This window comes from Saccopteryx leptura, chromosome 2, assembly GCF_036850995.1.
Source record: "Saccopteryx leptura isolate mSacLep1 chromosome 2, mSacLep1_pri_phased_curated, whole genome shotgun sequence".
In the NCBI taxonomy this organism is placed as follows: Eukaryota; Metazoa; Chordata; class Mammalia; order Chiroptera; family Emballonuridae; genus Saccopteryx; species Saccopteryx leptura.
Genome location: NC_089504.1, coordinates 277,134,607 through 277,156,601, shown reverse-complemented (window position 1 = coordinate 277,156,601; position 21,995 = coordinate 277,134,607). Strand labels below are relative to the sequence as shown.

Sequence of the window (21,995 nt, the reverse complement as noted above, 5' to 3'; positions counted from 1 at the left end):
GGGACCCTTGATTTATGTGTTCACCTCCAGAGACATGAAAAGCTACTGCCCGGGCTCTTGGTGCCCCTTTCTCTCCCTCCCTGCCCCCCACCAGTTTATCACTGCTGGTGGTTATTCATCAAGAGGCCTTTAGATACTGAAAGGAATCCAGCCTTTCTCCCTTAGGGACCCTGGAGCTTCAGTCTGACTTTTCCCTCTTGGAGGCTGGCCGACTTATTGTATTATATGTGATCTTTGCAGATTTTGTCTAGTCCCAGAGTTTTCACCAGCACAGTCTGTTTTCCTGACTTTTTACATGAGGCTTCCTTCTAAGCCTAGGTTCATGGACAGGTGAAGGGAGGCAGGGAGAGACTAACAAGGAGTTAAGAGGCTTTGAAAGTAATGAGCTATGATGGAACATGTTGTTTCCCTCAGTTTCCTCATCTGTAAAGTGGAGGTAACATCTGCTTTCAAAGTTATAGAGCAACCTAAGCAAAGTAATGGGTGTTAAAAGGGCTTTGGAAAGCTCTATTCAGATGTCAAGTTTTCATAATATTTGGGATGGCCCAGAGCAGCACCTGAAAGAACACAGTGTCACTTAGAACATTTCCTAATCGGGTCTGGCTTCTAGTGTGCTGCTCACAAGGAGAAACACATGCTGACTCCTGGGGTACTTTGGCTTGGTGTTTAAGAAAAGGTTTTAGGCTTTATTTTAAGACTGCACATTTTAAATGTGTAACACTGCAGTTGCTTTGCAGAGTTCTCTGCGTGACTCCAAGAACACAGTGTGGCCACAGAGAATCTGGGGCCTGTTTTTTCCTTAAGCATTGGAGTCCCACTGAGCAAGAAGTTCCTTGTATAAAGAAAAGTGTGTTTCTTTGCTGACTGGACAAAGCAGGTAGGCTGTTATTGATGGCCCAAGGATCATGCAGAGCACTCCTCTTCGCAGGGTTCATTATTATGGCATTGGACTTAGAGATACTGGTGAGGCCAATACCAGCTTCCTTTGCCTGAACCCCTGTCTTTGGGGAACCACCCAAAAAAGAACATACTCATCTGAAGAAAAGATTGCTCCAGACAAAGCCAGAACCTACCTTTAACCCCATTAATGTGAGCTCTTCCCCTCCCACGCCCTGTAGCTCACCCTAGCCCCGCCCACCGCTGCTGTCTACCTCCACCTTTTACCTCCCTGTCCAGGGAGGCAGCTACAGGTATTGAGGGTCTCCTGAGCCTGGGCCAGCGGCTGGGTGGCTGGCTCTCGGCTATCTTGAGTTTGTACCTGTCAGGCTTCTGGGAGAAACATGGCGTGGGAGGAAGGAGACAACTTGGGCTGTAGTTTGAAAGCCGCTGGAGCACTGACAGATTTGGCTCAAGTGGGGGAGGGAGCGGGTTCCACTTAAAAGTAACCAGAACTTAAAATGGAGTTGGCAGTTTGGTGTCTGGGCTGAGTCTAGCCCTCAGCCCTACCTGTACGCCAGGACTGCATTGTTACTTAACCGCAGGAAAGCCTCATAGACTTGGAGAGAGTTCTGAGAACTCCCCCTCAGCCGCTCTCTGGGAGTCCCATGGGCACCATGCCCCTAGCTTTGCCAGGCTCTGAAGGTTTTGTCTTCTTTTTCTGGGATTCCAGGTAGCACTGTATCGAAAGATGGCAGAGTGTGTAATCAAAACAGTCCTGTTTCTACTGAGTGACTACATTATAGCGGCCAAGAGCATAGGCCCTAGAGTTGCACAAACCTGGGTCTCAGTCCCAGCATACATGTCCTGCTGTGTAACTCTGAGCCTCAGTTGCCTCATCCATAAAATGGGAATAATAATCTCCATCTCCAGGCTATGGGGAAAGTTTAATGACAGGCTGCATGTATAGCCCAGAGCACATTCAGCCCATGTTTGAACTGGTAGCTATAACTACTGTGATACAAATATGGTCTGGGAAGTTGTGTGGGGGTTGCCCTAATTTCTGTGAAGGGTTCAGCCCTGATCAAGGAAAGGGGTTCTTCACCCAGTCTGATGGGGAAATGTAAATGAGCTGTCCATGGTGGTAATGACAAGATCTGGCAACGACCCCTCTTGGCCAGACTGTTGGGAAAAAGCATGAGTAACCCTGGTGTGTCTGCAGATGCCTTCAGCAGCTTGAGGCTCCCTGAGGTCAAGTGCCAGTGGGTGGAAGGGTGGTTTGCTCTCCAGGTTGCAATAACTTTGCATATGATTTGCATCAGCTTGTGGGGCCCCTGCAGTTTCTTCTGGCATTTCCAAGTTAAAATACTGCAGCTTCTCTAGGCAGGCCAAATATTGATTTCCTTCTTCTCCATTACTTCTCTAACTGCTCTGCTTGACCTGTCCCCTTCACCCAGTGAATAGGGAATGAGAGAGGTGAGGAGGTGGATGGGAGAAAGGGAGGAGGGCCAGGATCGACCTTCTAGCACATTCAACGCAGTGAACATGAGCTATCATGGGTGATGAGAAAGCTGTTTGCAGAAGGGTAAAAAGAAGATAGAGGGAATTTTCCCCCTCCCCTTCGGGTCCATCCTGGTCTTTTCCTTCCCTGCATCCTTAATCTGACCTATGGTGCCCTAAGTCCTCTGGCCACCTGGGTCGAGGCAGCAGTCGGGTGGAGAGGTGCAGGGCTGGGGCAGGAGGAGAAGGAGGAGGCGCTGTGACAGCCAGCACAGCTTTGAAGAACCTTTCGAGAGGAAGTGGCTTCTGAACCGCTCTGGCCGTACTGGGGGCAGGAAAGGCGCGGGGAGGCGGGGGAGGTGTCACGACGCACTCTGCGCTCTGCGCGGGGCGGAGGGAGGGAGCCAGCGCAGAGGACATGAAACCGCAGAGGCCCAGTGAGCCGGCAGCGAGGCAGGTCCGACCCGTGTTCGCAGCCGCTGGCGGCGCGCGGGGAAGGGAACGGGTCAGCCTGCCACCCGAGCCACGCGGACCCAGGGTGAGAAGCCGAGGTCACTGCCTGGCCCGGGGAGGGCTCGGAGCTCCCCCGGTGGAACCTGAGGAGTGTCCCCGCCGCCCCGCACCGTATTCTGAGGCGGCCCAGTGGATGCGCTCGCCCGCTGCCTCGGCTGGGCTCCAGCCTAAATGACGGTGGACAGCAGTATGAGCAGTGGATACTGCAGCCTGGAGGAGGAACTAGAGGATTGCTTCTTCACTGCTAAGACTACTTTCTTTAGGAATGTGGCGAGCAAATATCCTTCTAAGGTAAACTTAATCAAATACAAGAGACTCTCATGGTTGGTGTGGGGAGAAGAACCTCTGTGGTCTATAAGGGAAACGTTGCTCCTGGCAAACAGGCAAAGCCATGTGGTAGCAGAATGGGAAGGCAGTTGGTTGCCCTGGGGGCCCTCCTGAACTTGGCTGAGCGGACCTGAGGTTGGGTCTAGAGCCCTTCAGGAACAACCAGCAAACAAGATTCTCAGTTGAATGCTCTGTTCAGCATTTCCTGTCCCTAGACCTTTTCAAAATGGCTCTATAGGATTTGGGGACAGGCATGACTCATGGTTTGGCCACATGCTCACCTGTTTCTGGAAGGGTGATAGAACAACCCTTCCTCCCTCCCTGCCTCCTTCCCTGCCCCCTTCCCTTTCCTTTTCCTTCCTTCCTCCCTCCCTCCCTCCTTCCCTCCCTCCCTCCCTCCCTCCCTCCCTTCCTTCCTTCCTTCCTTCCTCCGTCCCTCCCTCCCTCCCTCCCTCCCTCTTTTCTCTTTCTCTCCCTCTCTTTTCATTTTCCCACAAATCGAAACTCTGGAGCTCTAGATGGAAAGTGAATTTCACCCAGTCTCTCTATAGGACATTCATAGGTTGAGACTTCCGTATTGTGAGTGGCCAGAAACCGTCTTAAAACGCAGTCCAGCAACTTTGCAGAAGTTCAGGGTGTTTTCAGAAACAAACTAAAACTTCTCTCTTAAGGTTGTTGTCCTACTACCATTTTAACTTCCTGGGTTGGTCGGAAGTAATCTAAAGGGGTTTGCGTGTGTTTCCTAATGGGGTTCTATGTGCTTCCTAAAGATGTCAGTCCCTTGACAGCCAGCATGCCTGAGTCCCCTGGCCCCTCCCTCCCAGTGGCTGCAGAGCCAGCAAACTGCCACAGATTGTTAGGAGTGGTGATAGACCTCTGCTTATGTGTTTATCTATTTTGTTATTGCTGTGAAAGGGCTCTAAGCCATCCTCGGAGAGGTTACCTAAAAGGAGCTGTTTGTAGACCAAAGTAAGTTGTTCAATTTCACAGGCATGTGCAGGCTCATCATTAATTTAGCTGTCCTATACCTGTAGAATTAACCCAAAACTTCCCCAGGCCTGACTCTGAGGCCTCCTTTGTTAATAATTAATCTTGCCTGCAGGCCACATTTGCTGGTTCTTGCCGTCAGACAAGCAGACCTTTCAATTGTGAGAGGACATCCAGGAACCAAAGGAGAGGCTTTGGTTTTAGTATTTGAAGGAATCTACTTAAACTGACCCCTCAGCCCATGCTATTTTCTGGGGCACCCCTCATAAGGCTGGAGAGCAGGGCTTGCTCTGGAGGGCTGGGGGCAGAGTTAGGTAGGTTGCAGAGAGCATGGCTTTCAAGGGGGTGTCCCCTTCTCTTTGGGTTCTTGCCTGATTGTGTGGATCACTCCTAAGCCCCACTCCCTCCCTCCCCCACACACGAGGCACTCCAGCTGTCTAAGGCCTTTAGACCAGTGGCTCTCAATGTTAACTGCACACTGGAATTACCTGGGGAGCTTTAGAAAATGAGGGTATTTGGTCCCACTGCTGGGGATCTGATAGAATTGACCTGGGATGCAACCTGGGCATTGGGGTCTTGTAAAGCTCTCCAGGTAATTCTGATGTATAGCTGAGTTTGAGAATCATTGCTCTAGAGAGTTTTGCTGCTGCCTGGGAAGGAAATGGTTCCTGTTTTTAAAACAAAGTTCAGCCTAAGTGGTGTGACACGGTGAATAGAGTGTTGACCTGGGATGCTGAGGTCCCAGGTTCAAAACCCCGAGGTGGTTGGCTTGAGCACAGGCTCATCAGTTTGAGTACAGGGTCACTAGCTTGAGCACAGGGTTTCTGGCTTTAGCATGGGATCATCAATATGATCCCATGGTTGCTGGCTTGAGCCCAAAGGTTGCTGGCTTGAAGCCCAAGGTCGCTGGCTTGAGCAAGGGGACACTGGCTTGGCTGGAACCCTCTGGTTAAGACATGTAAGAAGCAATCAGTGAACAACTAAAGTGACACAACTACAAACGGATGCTTCTCATCTTTCTCCCTTCCTGCCCACCCTCCCCCACTGCTGAAAAATAAATAAAATAAAACAAAGCTTAGCTGCAGGCTATAAGTGCTTGGTCCTAGAAAGTGAGCTTTTTGTATGATTGGGTGGGGAAAGGGACACTTCAAAGCTTGGGTTTCTTTTACTTGGCAAATGAAAAAGGGAGTTGTTTTGGTATTTCTCGGGAGAAGTAGAACTACCTTATGAGAAAACATGCTGGGGTGGGGAGTGACCTGTTCCTTGGCCCACACAGCCTTCTCCCTTCATCCCCCCAAAACTAGCCTCACTCCTGAAAATGCACCTTTGGTTTGGCGCCCACATCAGCTCTTTATTTCGTCTGGTTCTTTATCTGTTGCCTACCAGGAGGCCTCTGCATATCTCTCTACCGCATGTTGCCCAAGCCTTTAAGACACTCATTTTGTTGAACTCTAGACAAGGCTTAATGCTTCCCAAAAGGAAGGGTGGTGGGCCTGGCCCCTCTTGTCCCTGGCCTCTGCCTGACTGCAGTCTGAGAAGAATCCTGATGAGATTCAGAACTACCCTCAGGGACAGTTTTCCTCAGCACCAGGATAGCATTCAACACAGTGTTCTTCAGGGAGGGAGGGAGGACAGGGCCACCTCTGCTGGCGAGACAGCACTGCGTGGCCCACAGGCCGAAGGCACAGCAGGGTGTGTGTGGCCCACTGAGAAGCTGGGTGAGCTTCATTCAGATGTTTCAGCCTTTTCATCCTCCCAAGTGTTTTTCCACCTTTAACAACATTTTCAGTTCATTACTCCCTTGGAGCATTTCTGGAGAGGGTTTCAAAGAGACCGGTCAGATCCTGACCCTATTCTGACCCCTGAGACGATGACTTTTTCCTTTCCAGAGAGAGGTTGCATCTGGGCTTCTAAGGGAATATCTTTTCCTGTCTCCAAGGAAAGGCGTTTATGTGTTTCCCTGTCGCTGAGAGACTGAGGCCCCATCCTGGAGAGGCTGAGCGGCTTCTATAAATAGCCTTGTCAGAACAACCTGTGTCTTTGCCGGGCCAGGGCCTGGCTGGGGCAGAGCCCTGGGGATGCCTCGCTGCTGTTCAGGGTGCCACACCGGGAGCTGGCACTGATGGGCCTCCAAGGAGTTCCCCAGGCCTCTTTCCAACCCCTTTGGTGGGAGGTGGGAAGGAGGTGAGACAGCCAGAGAGGATATGGGAACAGGCCCTAGGCCCTAGCTTGTTCTCTCCTTTCAGAAAATGGCAGCTTCCTGGGGTGCTGTGCCTCATCTGATCAGGGCAGGGAGGTTTGGGGTCACGTCAGGTGTGATTTCAGGGGCTGAGACAGTGCCCTCTGGGTACTTCCTCCTTGGTGGGGCACAAATAAGCTCGCGTTTCCGAGGGTTATGCCTGTCAAATGGGACTCCTGGTAGCTTGTAGGACCCGTCCATGTGCTCAGTGGTGCAGCCCCAGTGTGTGTGCCATCCCGGCCTAGTCTAAGGTATTGAGTCTCGAGGGCTCGGGGGTTCGTCTGAGGTCACACAGCAAGTGTATGGTGAAAGCCTACATCTCTTGCCTTCCAGCCCAGGATTTTTCTGTCTTCCTCCTAAAAGAGGCAGAATTAGACACTCTGTAGGGCTCGTGACTATGAGGCCAGCTGCTCCTTTATTCCTGTCTGGGATCTGACCCTGGAAGCGGGGCCAACTTCTATTCCTGTCGGTTCCTCGAGTGCCTGCAGGTGCAGCAGCGTCGGATTTTGAGCTCTGAGCAGGGATGCAGGCACTCCAAGCTCTCTTTTACATTTGCAGCCGGCTCCAGGGCCCCGGGACTTGATGCCATGTGGGGCATGGGGCAAGAACTCTGAGGAAATATAGAGCTTGCTTCTTGCCAATTGTCAGAGCTGAAAGCTACCTGGTTTAGCGCCTCACCTCACAGGTAGAGGAACTGAGGCCAAGAAAGTAGGAAGGACCTTGTTAGTCTGCATATCTGGTCAGGTGAGTCAAGACTGACATTCTTCTTGGACTCCTTGTTAAATTCAAAATGGAAAGATCCCCATAGCCTCAGGCTGGGCAAGGGGTTAAAAGGTCCTTCTCAGTCCTCCACTGCATAAGTTTTATCCCATTCCCCCCATTCTGTAAGTTATTCCCCATATCTTCATTCTCTAACATTTTCCCCATCCCTTTATTCCATATGGTCCTTCCCGTCCTCAATTCCATGAGTATTTTTCCAATCCCTCCATTCCATAAGGAACATTGGCCCTATATTTAACATTAGCAGGGCCTGGCCTGTGGTGGCACAGTGGATAAAGAGTCTACCTGGAATGCTGGGGTTGCTGGTTCGAAGCCCTGGGCTTGCCCGATCAAGGCACATAGAAGCAGATACTATGAATTGATGCTTCTTTCTCCTCCCCTGCTTCTCTCTCTCCTCCTTCTAAAATCAATAAATAAAATCTTTTTTTTTTTTTTTAAAAAAAAGGAAAACGTTAGTAGGAGGTCTCTGTCATCAGTTCCAGAGCCTTACAACTTTAATCATTTAAAAGTTCTTGGTGCCTACACTAAAATCCTGCTTGTAGAGATCCTTCCTGTTTATGTTTTCTTTGTGGAGATGGAGAATAGAAGGTTGGCTTTACCTATGGTAAAATATCATACTTAAGCACGGACACTCCCATCCGCCATCTCCTCCGCCCCCAGACTCTCTCTGCTCTGTGCTGACATCATTGGAAATTTCAAGGAAGATGCAAAGAGGAAGGGGTCTCAGAGGTCAGATTACAAAGCTGCCCTGGTTATGTTCCTGGACTTGTTACACCTTCTCTTGCCTGGCCAGACAGCCCTTCCCTGGACAGGGTCTCAGTGGCACCCAGGGATGTCAGCCAAGCTTGATGGCCCTGGGACCAGCTGGGAAATCCCCGTCTCTGGGCCAGCAGCGGGCACGCCAAGCCTCAGGCATTACACTCGCCCTGGGCCTTCTTGGCATGAGAGAAAAGAATACTAAAAATAAGTTAGTTCCAACTTGGAGCAATAAACATCTTAAGAACCATTGGACCATTTAACTCTGTTTTTATGTGCTATTTCAGAAGCCTACCCAGCCCAAAACTAACCTCAGAAGATGTTTCATGGCTCTGCCATGTGACGTCTTCCGTTTAGGCTGGAGTCTGCACTCCAGGCTCATGGAGGACGCTGTCTGTTTTCTCTAGTCCTTGCCAGCGTTGCTTTTCTCTGAAAAGATGGTAAACCCTGTAACATCAGAACCTGCATCCACTTCAGGTCCAAGGCAGTCGTACCAAGTACTGGTTACAAAAGCAGGCCCTAACTAAATGCTTGCATCCTGTATTATCAGGATGGACTGACTAACTGTCGTATCAGACAGCCCCTGTTTTTCAGTCCTTGAACATAATCAAAGTTTATTTCTACTTTAAGTAAAGTTACATGGGCAGGTGGGGGCCCACAATAACACATAGGAGATTTTTGCTGGCCAGGCCCGGAAATGGTTTGTTTTTTATACCCACATGCCATTGGCCAGAACTCAGTCACATGGCCACAGCTAACCACAAAGGAGATTGGGAAATGAAGTACAGCTGTGAGTCCAGGTGGAACAGGAAGCCGGTTGTGGTGAGCAGTTAGCTGTCTCTGCCACACATCCTCTCACCACCTTCTCTGCCAAACCCATTTGAACACACTGCTCATACTTTCTTCGTGAAGGGCCATCACCTCTGTCTCTTTGACCTTGTATCTCTCTTTCATCTGTCATTGAGGCTGTGCCATTTCTGGAATGGGGTCCTGTGTCCCCTAAGTACACTGGGGACTCCTTGAGGATGAATGCTGTCCTTACTTAGCACTCCTCTGGCTCCTCTGTAGTATCTGGAGCCTTCAGTGCCGCTCAGAGTGCCAGGGCCACCTGTATTAGAATCACTCTTTGGGTCACTTTTTGAAAATGGAGATTCAGGGGCCCCACACCAGACTTACTGGCTCCTGAATCTTTGGAGGTAGGACCCTCCGATCTGCTTATTAAAATAATTTCCCCAAGTGACTCTTATATATATGAAGTCTGGGAACCATCTGTACAGGAACTATTTGGTAATGGACTAATTACTTAATTGGAATGGAAGTCAAGTATTTATCATGGATTCCAGAGAGGTTCCTAGGCGGGAAATTGAAGCCCAGAGGTAAAAGGATTGTCTCTGGTCACACAGCTAAAGAGAGACAGAATTGAGAACTTGGGTCCCTGGGTTCCTGCTCAGATCTGTCCTCATCACTCTTGCCACAATATGCTGAACAAGGCTGTTGGACGTGACAGTCCTTGGTGACCGTGGCTGGCATATGACATAATGGAAGTAGCACAGAACCGCGTAGGCCACGTCCTGGCTATTGTCCCAGTTCTAGCTAATAACTGAGGGGTTGTGGCCAAGTCACTTCTACTTTCCAGACCCAAGTGCTTTGTCTGGTCCTTTCAGCATGAGCCTGTCATGTTCTTCCTTAACTGAGCGTCCCAGTCCACTTTGCATGAGGACAGATTCTTCTTACCCGTTTCTCATGGGACTGGTAGGGATTTCACGGAGTGATCACCAAGTTCTGTGAAGTGTAGACACTTCCTTAGGGTGGGGTCAGGAGGAGGCCCTGAATGGCTGATGTGAGTCATCTCTTCAGGACCACCTGGGGCTTACCTGAGACACTCTCGCTGCCGTGTTCCAGATCTCTCCCCTCCCACTCTTCTTTCTTCACAAATTTGGACCGTGTATCCTGACTCTGCTGGCTCTTCCTTACAAAGCAGCTCCTGTAACAGCTCTGGGCACAAGGAAACATCCACCCACCTAGGTTCAGGGAGAAAGGAAGAAAGATTATACATTGCTATCAAGCCCTGAGTTCCAGCATAGCTCACACCATCAGATGAGGCTTTGGATCTGGCTTCTGCCTATGAGCTTGAATGTGGGAGGCCCCCTGGGCCCAGCCTGGGTGTCCTAGGGCCTGGGTTCCCATCTTTCTTCTGCTCTCAACTTGCCAGGTGAACCACACTGGTGCACTTTTTGACTTTGGGATCTTCCTGTGTGGTGGACCCAGACTTATCCTCATCCAGGGCCTCTGTGTCCTCTTCCAGATGGCTCAGTCTACTCATAAAAGAGCATGAGGACCCACACCTGGCCTGGAACATTCCCTGGAGACAAGAGGACCAGATAAATTTGCTAAAATCAGGAGAATTTCATTCCAGGTTCAGGAGGAAGAAGGGAGCTGTAGTAGCAGAAAACCTCAGGCTTGAGTCAGTAAGCCTGCGGCTTCTGTCCGTGGTGCTGCCCTGGCCCCATCTCTACTGTCTTCTCTTACCCTACCCCAGCTTAGCTTAACACTCCCCAGCCCACATCCCCCGCTCCATCTCTCTGCCTGGCTCTAGAACATTTTTATAGCCTATTGGAGGTCTTGTGTGCCCCTCAGATGCCTAATAAACTTTCACATGTCTTGCACCAGCTCATAGCTTTGCCCATAACCGATTTCTTGCCATCTCTGCCCCACCCTCCTAGTGGCCCACCCTTGAAACCTCCGGGGTCCCCCTCCTCCCTTTCATCCAGTCTGCTGATCTGGGCTCAGTCTGTACAGTGTTGCAGATGTCAGCCTTCTCCTTTCTGTCCCTGCCTTGCTCTGTGTTGGGTGCTTGTCACTTCTCACCAAATGCTTCAGGAGGTCACCCAGCCAGTTTTCATCTGTTTCTTCCCCTCTTGTGTGCCCCGCATACTCCTACCAGGGGCATAGCATTCTGATATTCCCACAGCCTTCAGAGCCTCCCCTTCACTTCTGGAGCAAAGCCCATATGTGGTTCCTTCTCTTTATATAACATCCAAAACCCTGCAGTACTCAGCCTCGGTCGGAACACTGTGTTTCTCACTTTCTTATAGCATTGAGCACCAAGGCTAGGGGACACAGGGGTGGGTGAGGCATGGTCTCGACAGTTACATACCCTATGTAGTTCACCATGTGGCGCCACACACCCTAGTCCCTCGTCTCTCCCCTCTCCCACCCATGAAGTGTTGGCCTCAGGGCCCTTGGGAAGAAGGACATCGGGGAGACACTGCATTTATTCTGCAGCTTCATGACTTCTGTCAGGACATGGTTGCAGCTCCCAAGATAGGAAGGATGGAGGAGCTGGCTGCATTTATTCTGCAGCCTCATGACTTCTGTCAGGACGTGGTTGCAGCTCCCAAGATAGGAAGGATGGAGGAGCTGGCTCCCAGATTCAAAGTGTTTGGCTATGACTCATCTGAGAGGGGCTGGGGATAGGCTGGCAGCAGACTGACAATGACAGGGCTGTAGCAGCCACCGGGAGGGTGCAGGAGATTAACTGGACCTCTGAAAAGCAGAGCCCTGGAGCTGAAGGAGGGTCATCGCAGCCGTTCCTGTTTCCAAGCAAGCCTGTGTGCAACCCATCGTGGGCAGCAGGAAGGGCGCTGTGCTCATGACCACCATCCTTCTCCAACCCATTTTTCAGTCCTTCATTGCCTGGGATGCTGGGCAGCATATTCTGGCTGGTGGGACCCTGCTGTGTGGGGCTGTAGTCCTCAGCAGAAACAGCAGGGCGGTGGTGGCAGAGCATCTACGCAGACAGACCACTCTGGCAGAATTTCTGTTGCTACCGAGCCAAAGGCTGGCACACTCAATGAGGTGATATGTGCAAGGGGCTTAGTCAGCACTGAGGTCCCCACCCACATTGGTACAACTTCAGAAGACACAGCCTCTCCACTATACACATGGCATCCTGAGGGAGATCAAGTTTTAAAGGCTCCAAGAGGCTCAAATCACCCATCTCCACCTCTGGTGACTTGTAGTACGAAGCTGTTTTTCTCATCCAGCCAATCTTCTAATACTGAAGTCCAGGACATTTTTTTTTTTCTGTTCTAATCTTGGGAAATCTGGGTCACCATATTCTTATCACCTTTTCATCAATTTCTGGTTCATGAGCCCCTCAGGGTCCTTCTAGTCTCCTGGCTCTCCCCCAGTGTGAAAAGTGGTGTTCGACTGTCCCGTGATGTGGGTGACACACGGGAGCTGGGTGTGCAGGTCACTAGCCTAGCAATGAGAGTGTGAGGCGGGGCCCCTCCCTCCACCGGCTGGAACACGTGGAGGGGCAGTAGGCATGTTTAATCTGCACAGTCACACATGGCTGGGCAGGTGTGGGTTTGTGGGAATAACATGAGAGCTGGTAAATTGGGGTGTTCAGGGAGCATTTCTGGTTGTAACTTGAATACTCCCTTCTTTGCTCCCCAAATACTACATGTCTTTCTCTCCTCTCCTTCATTTTGATGGGATATAATTTTCCTGATTCATCGTTGTGTCCCCGGCACATGGTAGGTGCTTATGCACATTTGGTAAAGGAGGGGTGGGCTTGGGGCTTCTTTCTCAGTAAGGAGAGCCCTAAGAGGCAGCCACCCAGGAGAACAAGCACGCGATTGATTGCCGTAGGACAGTGTACGTGAAAGCTGATCTCAGGACTGTCTTAAAGGGAAGCTTGTTAAGATTCTGGATACAGAATCAATGGTTTTTTCCAGTAACTCTGAAAATAAAAATCTCACTGAGTAAGCAGAAAATGCAAAGACAACTTTCCAAATGCCCCCCCCCCCCCATCTGTGATTGCTCAGCTGTTTGCCCTAGAGGATGAGGCCAAGCAGGGCTGGGTGCCTAAGCAACCAGGCCCTGGCACCTGCTGGAGGAGATGGCGTGGTGCTTCCTCAAGTGGGGCCCCTCAGGGGTTAGAACAGTGGGGCCCATGTGGGGAGCTGGGAGGGCCTACGATGACAGGTTTCTTGGGTCTGCCTTTCAGACAGGGGGCGTGGCAGGTTGAGGGGGAGGAACCAACACCCTCCTCATTTGTCTTACTTTCCCAATTTAATTCTGAGTAAGGGAAGATGCTGGTTTGGAGATCCTAGTAGATTGCGCATTCTCAGTGGGCCCAGGTGGAGTGGGCAGGTGCACGTTGCTTCGTGGCCCCAGGACATTGGTGAGCTGACACTGGCCTGCGAACCCGAATCTTTGCTACGTGTGACCCCAGTAAGCATGCTCACCACTAGAGACCTCGCTTTCTTCTATAAAATGGGAAGACTTGCCCATTCTCCTGTGGAGAATGAGGGCAAAGGGCCCAACGTTTGGTTGTGAGAACACATTGAGAGCTCCCAGGCTGGCATAATAAAGTTCATTTTGAGAAATGCAGATGGGTGTTGAATTTGACATGGGGAGGTGGGATTCACTATTGGGGTACAGAACAGAGAAAGGGCAGGAGCTAGGAGTCTACTGGAATGTGGTTAAAGTGTATAATAATAATCATTCATTAGTCGGCCTTGATGTGTGGCAGGCCCTGTGCTAAGTGCTCTCTACATGTTAGACTCAGTTAATCTTCACAACGGCATATTATATATGGTTTCCACTTAACCATGAAGAAACTGAGACACAGAAGGGGATCAAGTAATGTGCCCAGAGTCACACAGTAGTGAGAGCAGATCCAGGATTTGGGCCCCCGTAGTCGTAGTCTATGCCAGAGTTCTTGGCCCTTAAGGTCTCTGATAGCGCTTTCCAGAATTATCCAAGTAGTCAAAGCCCCAGACGTGAGGCCAAAAGGTGCCCCCAAATGCCAGCCAATGTCAGCAACGTTCCTCTCAGAGTCAATGAGGGTAGAACCCTTTGCCAGACCATTCAGGAGAGAGAGGAAATCGAGTGTTCCTGCCGCTGAACATTTATGCCACAGCGAGAGAACACACACGAGAACTCAGAGCTACTTAATAACCAACTAAGACACATTTCAGTGTCACACTTAATCCCCAAGCGTGGGGTGGGGTTATGGGGCAAGCAGCACAGTGATAAGAGGACATGTGTGGGCTGGTGAAGAGGCCCCAGCGCCTCGCACCACTGCAGCCCTCAAAGCTGCAGGCACAGGCGGGGCTTCCAGGCAGAGGCAGCCGAGGACCACATTCCCTCTGGCAGGGCGGAGCAGGCTGCTGTCCTCGCTGCTGGCACCAGTCTGAGCCACCCCTCCCCTCCTAGCAAGTGTGGGCACTGTGGGCATGCTGGGAACTGGGCGCTCGCTCCACGTGCTGCTCTCCACCTCCGAACTGTCTGAATCAGTTATGATGCTGATCACCCTGTCCTGCAGGGAGCTCCTGCCGGAGCTGGATCCAGCCGCTGTGTGGTGGGAGAGGGAGCTCCTGCAGTCACAGCGCCCGCGTCCTGTCCCGCCTGGGAGAGGGTCGACGATTAGAGCACGTGAGCTGGACTCTAAAGCCACCCCCCTCTCGTGGCCCAGTGCTTCTGCTGGGTTTGACTATGGCTCTCAGAGCACGCAGGATTCCACATGAAGCTGAGGAGCTTGTACTCAAAGCATTCTCTTGCAGGGAGTGGAGTTGAAGAAGCAATGTGGGGGGTGGGGAGGTGAATAGCTCTGAAGGTGAGCCAATCCCCAGTTCCCAGCTCAATGACTTTGAGTGCATCCCACAACTGTGGCCTACAGAAGAAATAGGAGGCAGGGTCCACTGTCCCCCCGAGTCTTCCTTTTGCTGTTATGTTCTTTAGGGGTGAATGTGGTTGGAAAGCCTGATGTAGCTCCTCGGCTGTGGCCAGCCAGGACAGGGTGGAGGGAGAGCATCTGAAGCCATTGGGAAGTCCCCACTGCTTGAGTCACCTAGGACTTGGGTTGCTTCAGAATCCAGGTGATTGGACCAGTGCATCTCGAGGCCCCTTCCAGATCTCCAAGCTCAGGCTTCTTTGTCTCTGAGCTACCCTCTGCAGAGTCATCCGGGCAGCGCTACCTGTAGCAGCTCCTCTAAGCTGGGCTCTGTCCAGATCCTCCTGGTGTTCGGCTCGTTCTCAGTGCCTCTAGCAGGAGGGTGGCCTGAGCCTAGGATAGAGCCTGCTCCTGGAGGTCATGGGGTGGAGGGCCAACATGCTTAGACGTGGGGTTGATCCCTCACCTGGCGGGAGCCAGAACCTGGCCTCCAGGTTCTTCTGACCTAGGAATCTTACTTCTTTATGGTAGCAAATATACATAACAAATGTATCATTTTAATCGTTTTTAAATGTACAGGTCTATGGCACCAAGTACATTTGTATTGTTGTGCAACCATCACCACCACCCATCTCCAGAACTTCATTATCTCCCCCGATTGAAACTCTGTACCCGTTAGATAATAACTCCCCATTACCCGCCTCCCCATAGCCCGACAAGCACTACTCTACCTTCTGTCTCTATGTATCTGATTACTTGTGAACCTCTTCTAAGTGGAGTCATAAAGTATTTGTCTCTCTGTGAATTGCTTATTTCACTTAGTACATTGTCTTCAAAGTTCTTCCATATTGTAACATCTCACAATTTCCTTCCTTTAATGGATGAATAATATTCCCTTGTATGTATATGCCATGTTTTCTTTATTCACTCACCATCCATCATGGGTTCTTCCACCTTTTCGCTATTGTGAATAAAGCTGCTATGAATATGAGTGTACAAGTATTAGTTTGAATGCTTGCTTTTATTTCTTTTGGGTAGATACCCAGAAGTGGAATTGCTGGATCATAGGGTAATTCTTGTTTAATTATTTGAGGAATCATTGTACCATTTCCACAACAGCTATTCCATTTTGCGTTTCTATCAGCAATGTATAAGTGCTCCAACTTCTCTACAGCCTCACCAACATTTACAATATTTTCTGTTTTTGATAGCAGCCGTCCTAGTATGCATAAGGTGGTATCTCATTGTGGTTCTGGTTTGCATTTTCCCAGTGACTAGTGATGTTAAACATCTTTTCATGTGCTTATTGACCATTTGTATGTCTTTGGAGAAATGTCTATTCAAGTTCTTTGTCCACTTTTTTTTTTTCTTTGTCCATTTTCTAATTGGGTTGTTTTGTTGTTGTTGAGTTGTAGGGTTTTTTAAATATACATTCTGGATATCGGTTCCTTATCAGATATATGATTTGCATTGGAATCTTCTTTAATTTGGTTCTGAAAGAAAGAACCAAAAAGTGCAGCCTCAGGAAGGACTGGAGTCCAGGATGGGGTATCGGGACCACTCACTCACTGTTCCACCACCATCCCTCACTCACTCCGCAGTGCTCAGTTCTGGGTGCTCAGGGGATAGAGATGGTAAGTCCCGGCCTTGAGGTGCTCCTGGTCTAATAGGGGAGGCAGGCTCTAACACAACTTATACTGGACAGAGTGCTGAAGTAATTGAGGCATAAGCTGATATTATTGGGAAGTCTATGTAATTCTAGATAGAAGCAGGGGATTGAGGAAGGTTTCCCCAAAGTATATGTCAATTCCAGGGGCAGGGGACATTCTCTCAGAGGAGGAGGACTTCTCAGCCTGAGTGATCAAACTCAGGGGTCGAGGAGGTTGAAAGGAGACTGACCTAGCTGAGTCTGGGTAAAGGGATGGGCTGAGATAGAAACCTCATGAGGAAAACCAGCCTGAAGGAAGACCTTCTGAGACCCTAGAAACTCTGCAGGGAGTTTGGCCATCACAGCCAAAGGGATGTCACCCTATTCTGCCAGGACTCACATTTGAGACCTCTCAGCTGAATAAGGGGCTTCATGAGGCTCTCAAAAATGACCAGATAGTGGTTCAATCCCCTGTCAGGGCACATACAGAAACAGATAAAATCAATTTAAAAAAATGGTTACAGGACAGGAATCCACTCTGATTTCTAGTTACTGTCTCTGAAGCAGGTGCTGTGCACCAGGAATCCTCTGGGACCCTTATGCAACTGAAACCTTTTAGTTTCCCTGTTTGGGGGGAAGGGGTGTGTGCGCTCATGCATGTGTGTATGCACGTGTGTGTACATACATGTACATGTGTATGTATGTGTCTTTCTGCTTCTTTCTGTTTTATTCAGTGTGGTTCTGGGTGTCGCATCAGGGAAGAGGGAAGCTCACTGTCTGGGATCAGCCCGCAGGGACATGCACTGACCTGCAGAGGCAGCCAGGGTCACTCTGCCCAGGCCCCAGCAAGGCAGGGGTCGAGAGGGTCAGGAAAATATGGGTGCAGCTTTACAGAGGACAGAAGAGCAAGCAGTGTCCTGGGGCCTGCAGCAGAGGGGACAAGAGAGGGAAGGAGCCCCACCAAACGTGCCAGTCTGCCGGGACTGTCCCAGTTTTAGCACTGAAAGCCCAGCATCCCGAGAAAACCCGCAGCCCCGGGCAGCCCAGGGCAGGTGGTCACCCTACCTGAGACTCGGGCTGAAAGCAGCTTCCACTTGTCCACAAGACACAGTTGGCATGCAGTGCCCCAGACCACGGGGCTCGAAGGGCCCACAAAAATGTTTTAATTCTTTTTAAAATTAGGAGAGAAAATGAACTTTTAGGTTTAAGAAAGTATTTTAATGTGTGACAATCTATTTGTTTCTATACCAAAATATATTTTATAATAGTTTTTTTTGTGGAGAAAGGGGCCCACAACCATAAAGACCAAAGTGCTTAGGATCCACGAGAGCCAAAATGTGGCCCTGGCTGAAACTCCCATCAAGGATCAAGGTTAAGGCAAGAGGTCTTCCATATTGGGTTTACCCCCAGCAACCAGACTTCCCCTCGCCCTGCTGGACAGGGGACTGCTGCTGCTGATGCACACTAGCTTCTGCTGACTGAGTGCTTACTCTACACCAGGGGTCCCCAAACTTTTTACACAGGGGGCCGGTTCACTGTCCCTCAGACCGTTGGAGGGCTAGACTATAAAAAAATTATGAACAAATCCCTATGCACACTGCACGTATCTTATTTTAAAGTAAAAAAACAAAACGGAAACAAATACAATATTTAAAATAAAGAACAAGTAAATTTAAATCAACAAACTGACCAGTATTTCAATGGGAACTATGCTCCTCTCACTGACCACCAATGAAAGAGGTGCCTCTTCTGGAAGTGCGGTGGGGGCCGGATAAATGGCCTCAGGGGGCCGCAGTTTGGGGACCCCTGCTCTACACAGACACTGTGCTGAACGCTTCCAAGGTGCAATCTTGTTTCATCTCTACAACAAATGTATAAAGAAGGCCTTGTTATCTGCAATTCACAAAGAAGTCTGAGTCTCATTGAGATTGGCTTGCCCAAGTTCACAGAAGATAAGAGCAAGGCTGGCGGAGGCCAACCTGTAGTCAGATGTGCAGAGCAGTGTGGTCCTGTGGTAAAGAGCAGGGAGGTAATTACCTGGAGGTAATAACACATATTGTGTTATTTCTGGGGTTAAATGAGACGGTGACTGTGAGCCCCTGAGAGCAGTGCCAGGCTATTGGTGACTTTGAGGATTATACCGCGGCACAGCCGGGCTTGAGCCTAAACCGCTGCAGCTCCAAAGCCACAGGGCTCACCCAGCCTCCTGCGCAGAGCTACTGTTGCCTGGTCCTGACTCGCCCCAGATTACCTGCTCCTACTTGTACACTGAGATGGTCACCTAAAAAAATGAGGGACACTGTGCCTAGGATCTAGGACATGCAGACACCCTGACAGGTTTGCTGACATCACATCCGTACGTGCAGAGCTCATCTGGGCTATTGAGACAGCCGCTGGGCTCTGTGCCGGACTCCCATGCTTGTCTGGTGTTCCACTGTGCGTGTGTCTGTCTTCTCTCCTCAGATAACCGGGGGGCTCCCACCCATCAGTTTCATGTCCCAAGGTGCCTTTCACAGCCTTCAACCCATAAGCAATTCAATCAGTTACTGTCGACTGACTGTCTGCATTGACCATCTGCTCTACATTTTTGTCTTTGGGGATTTCAGTCTCTTTCCAGTATCTCAAATACCCCCCCCCCCCACACACACACACTTTATTTTTCCTACTTCTCTTCTCCACACCCCCAGCCCCCACACAGCCTCTCAAATTCCACAGGGTTCTGCTTGATCCGATGGCTCCATGCTGAAGCCCCTTCCTTTCCTCTTCTGTTGGGAATAAACTATCAGAGAACACAGTTCAGAGGTTTCTAAACCTTTATTCTGGGACACTAGACAGTTCACAGAGGGACCTGTGGGAATCAGTGCTTCACTGCCAGGGGCTACTGGGAAGCCATCCAGAGCACTGGCCCTTCGGGCGGGGCAGGGGCCCCTGGTGAGGCTACATGGGGCTTCCTCTTTCCTCTCTGGTCGAGCCCGTGACAGAGGCACCAGTGATCCTTGAATGTGGCCGGGCACTGAGCAGGGCATTGCAGACCCAGCCCAGACAGATGGTCTGCCCTCTCTCCCTCAGAGGTTTCCTGTCCAGGACAGGCTCTCCAGCTTCAGGACAGAGTAGGAGGTATCTACAACTGGTCATTTTTATGCTGTAGACGCCCAAGGCTCTCCTCCCTGACACAGGCCTGTGGATGTTTCCACTTAGGGGGCATGAGAATTGCTGCTGACAGATTTGCTAAGAGCCGAAAAAGAGGAAATGTGGCAAAGGCTCATGGTGAATGGCTTCCGGGGTAGTTTTTGTTTTGTTTTCTTGAGTCAGATGAGTTAAGAAGGTACAGACCTACCTGAGTTTGGCTCAGATGGGGTCTTGCCACTGAGCAGAGAAAGCAGGCGGCGAGGCATGAGGCAAGCGGAGTCGCAGAGGTCAGAACCGGTCTCGGTGTGCGTTAGACCAGTTATGACTCTGCAGTTCGGCCAAGCGCAGCTGTCCCCCGAGAGGCCCCCAACCCCACACCCAGTTCTCTGAAACAGAAGAGGAAGCAGTGATGAAAGAAACAACCCTATCTGACATGTAAAATTTTAGAGCTGCAGCCAGGCCACAGAGCTGTTCTGGTCTCACTTTATGATTGCACAGGTGAGGAAAGCGGGGCTCTGAGAGGGGAAGCGACTCCCCAGAGGTCACAGGTCATTTAATGGTCTGGCATTTGTTTTCATCAGAAAATTGCAAAGAGCTGAGCCACCCGGCTGGCTGGGCCCACGCAGCCCCAGGCAACCCATCCCTTCTTAGCATCACCCTTTTGGGGTGTGGGTTGGTGGGAGGAGCTTCTGGACTTGACTGGTGTCCATGGCTGGGTTCTGGGCTGGCGATGACCCAGACTGCTCTGCCCTTTCCCAGGCACCCGTCCCTAGTGTTTATCTGACATCTGCGTGGAGGGAGCCCAGTGCTCGGCCAGGGCCCGGAAGGGGCAGAAAGAAGCATAGTCATCAGACATCATGTCTTTCTCCCTTCGGGAACAGCTAATTGAGAAGATGGTATTAACACATGTGAAACGATAATTAAACAATGGAAGAATAAAATTAGATGCTATGTGTAGCCATGTGGGCTATGAAGGCACCTCCCTAGGTCCTGGCAGAAGTGGGTTCACCATTTTCCGGCGGCTGCAGAGGCCCATAGCATGTGGTAATCTGCATCTTTGCTACGACCGGAATCTGAGGCTTTGGGGCCGTGGGGCTGGTGTTTGGGAGTAGGTCACTGAGCCAGTGAGGGTGCCTAGATGCCCACTGCACCCCAACTTTAGCCAGCTTGTTGCCCCCTCATTGGAGAAGGGAGGAGAGCTGTCTGAACGCCATGGAAGTGATAAAGCCTTTGTCTGCTTGTGAAGTGTCCGTCAGGGAATGGTGTTATGACAGCTCAATCAAAGGAAGGCGTGAGGAAATACGTAGGAAGCAGGTCTTTCCATGGACGTATGATTCAGGAGAAAGGCAGGGACCGGAACAAACCTGCACATACCTGTCTCCACTTGGGAATGAAAATGTCAGGGATCTAATATCTTAGGAGAACAGAGAACAGGGACTCTGCATTCTAGGCAGGAGAGACTGGGGAAACCACCATGGAGGGCAGAGACTGCTGCCCAGGCACCAGGCTCCATGAAGACATGTTATCGAGGTACAGCCATGCTCATCCTATGGCTGCTTTGTGCTGCTGTGCAGGGTTGAGTAGCTGTAACAGACTGTGTGGCCTGCAAAGCCTAAAATAGACGTTCTCTGGCCCCATATGGAAATGTTGGCCTTTGGATGGGTTTGATCTTTTCCAAAACACTTTTATACCCATTTATCTCATTTTTTTTTTTTACCTTTGCATCAGTGCTATGAAGTAAGAAAGAATTTTTATCCCAAATTTATAGATGAAGAAACTAAGGCTCAAAGAGGTTATCTGACTCTCTGAAGATCACTAAGTTGGTAATGGGGGTCAGAACCTAAACATCCTGCAGGGATGACCTGAGTCTGCTCTGTGCCAGGCTGGATGCCACGTGGGCAAGACAGGCACAGGTGCTTCTCCCACAGAACTCAGTCCAAATAGAAATCCAAGGCTCACTGTGCTGTAATAATGCCTTGGAGAAAGATCCTTTCCCCCCCGGTAGCCACTGGGAGACCATTGAAGTTTCTATCTTTTTTTCTTTCTTTTTTAAGTGAAGGGGGGAAGACAGTGAGACAGACCTGCACACACCCTGACTGGGACCCATCCAGCAACCCCTATCTTGGGCCGATGCTCGAATCAACCAAGCTATTCTCAGCACCTGAGGCTGAGGTGCTCAGACCAACTGAGCTATCCTCAGAACCGGAGGCCAACGCCCAAACTAGTCAAGCCACTGGCTGTGGGAGGAAAAGAGGGAAAGAAGAAAGAGAGGGAGGGGGAGAGAAGCCGATGGTCACTTCTCTTGTGTGCCCTGACCAGAAATCAAACTTGGGTCATCCATACATTGGGCTGATGCTCTATCCACTGAACCAACCGGCCAGGGCCAATTGAAGTTTCTTGAGCAAGTATTTATTGCTTGTTTAATGCTCAGTGCCACTGAGCATAGGAAAGAAATGGAAGCATGGTATAAGTTGTTAAGGAGCTTCATTCTAGTTGGTAAGAAAAACCAAGATGGATGGTGTGCTTGGAGGTTAATGCAAATAGATGCATATTTA

General features: G+C 50.3%; 1 protein-coding gene across 2 annotated transcripts in view; it reads left to right on the top strand.

Moving 5' to 3' along the window:
* The window catches only part of RASSF5 (Ras association domain family member 5), a 76,959-nt gene that overhangs the window by 43,810 nt on the left and 11,154 nt on the right, over positions 1-21,995 (top strand). The window contains exon 1 of one of the 2 annotated variants that reach the window (XM_066361897.1): positions 2,729-3,180. The exons of the other annotated variant lie outside the window; for it this stretch is intronic. Coding sequence (XP_066217994.1) covers positions 3,061-3,180 — 120 coding nt within the window. The 5' untranslated portion in view covers positions 2,729-3,060. Of the gene's footprint in view, positions 1-2,728; positions 3,181-21,995 lie in introns of those variants that run through there. 2 annotated transcript variants of the gene reach the window in all.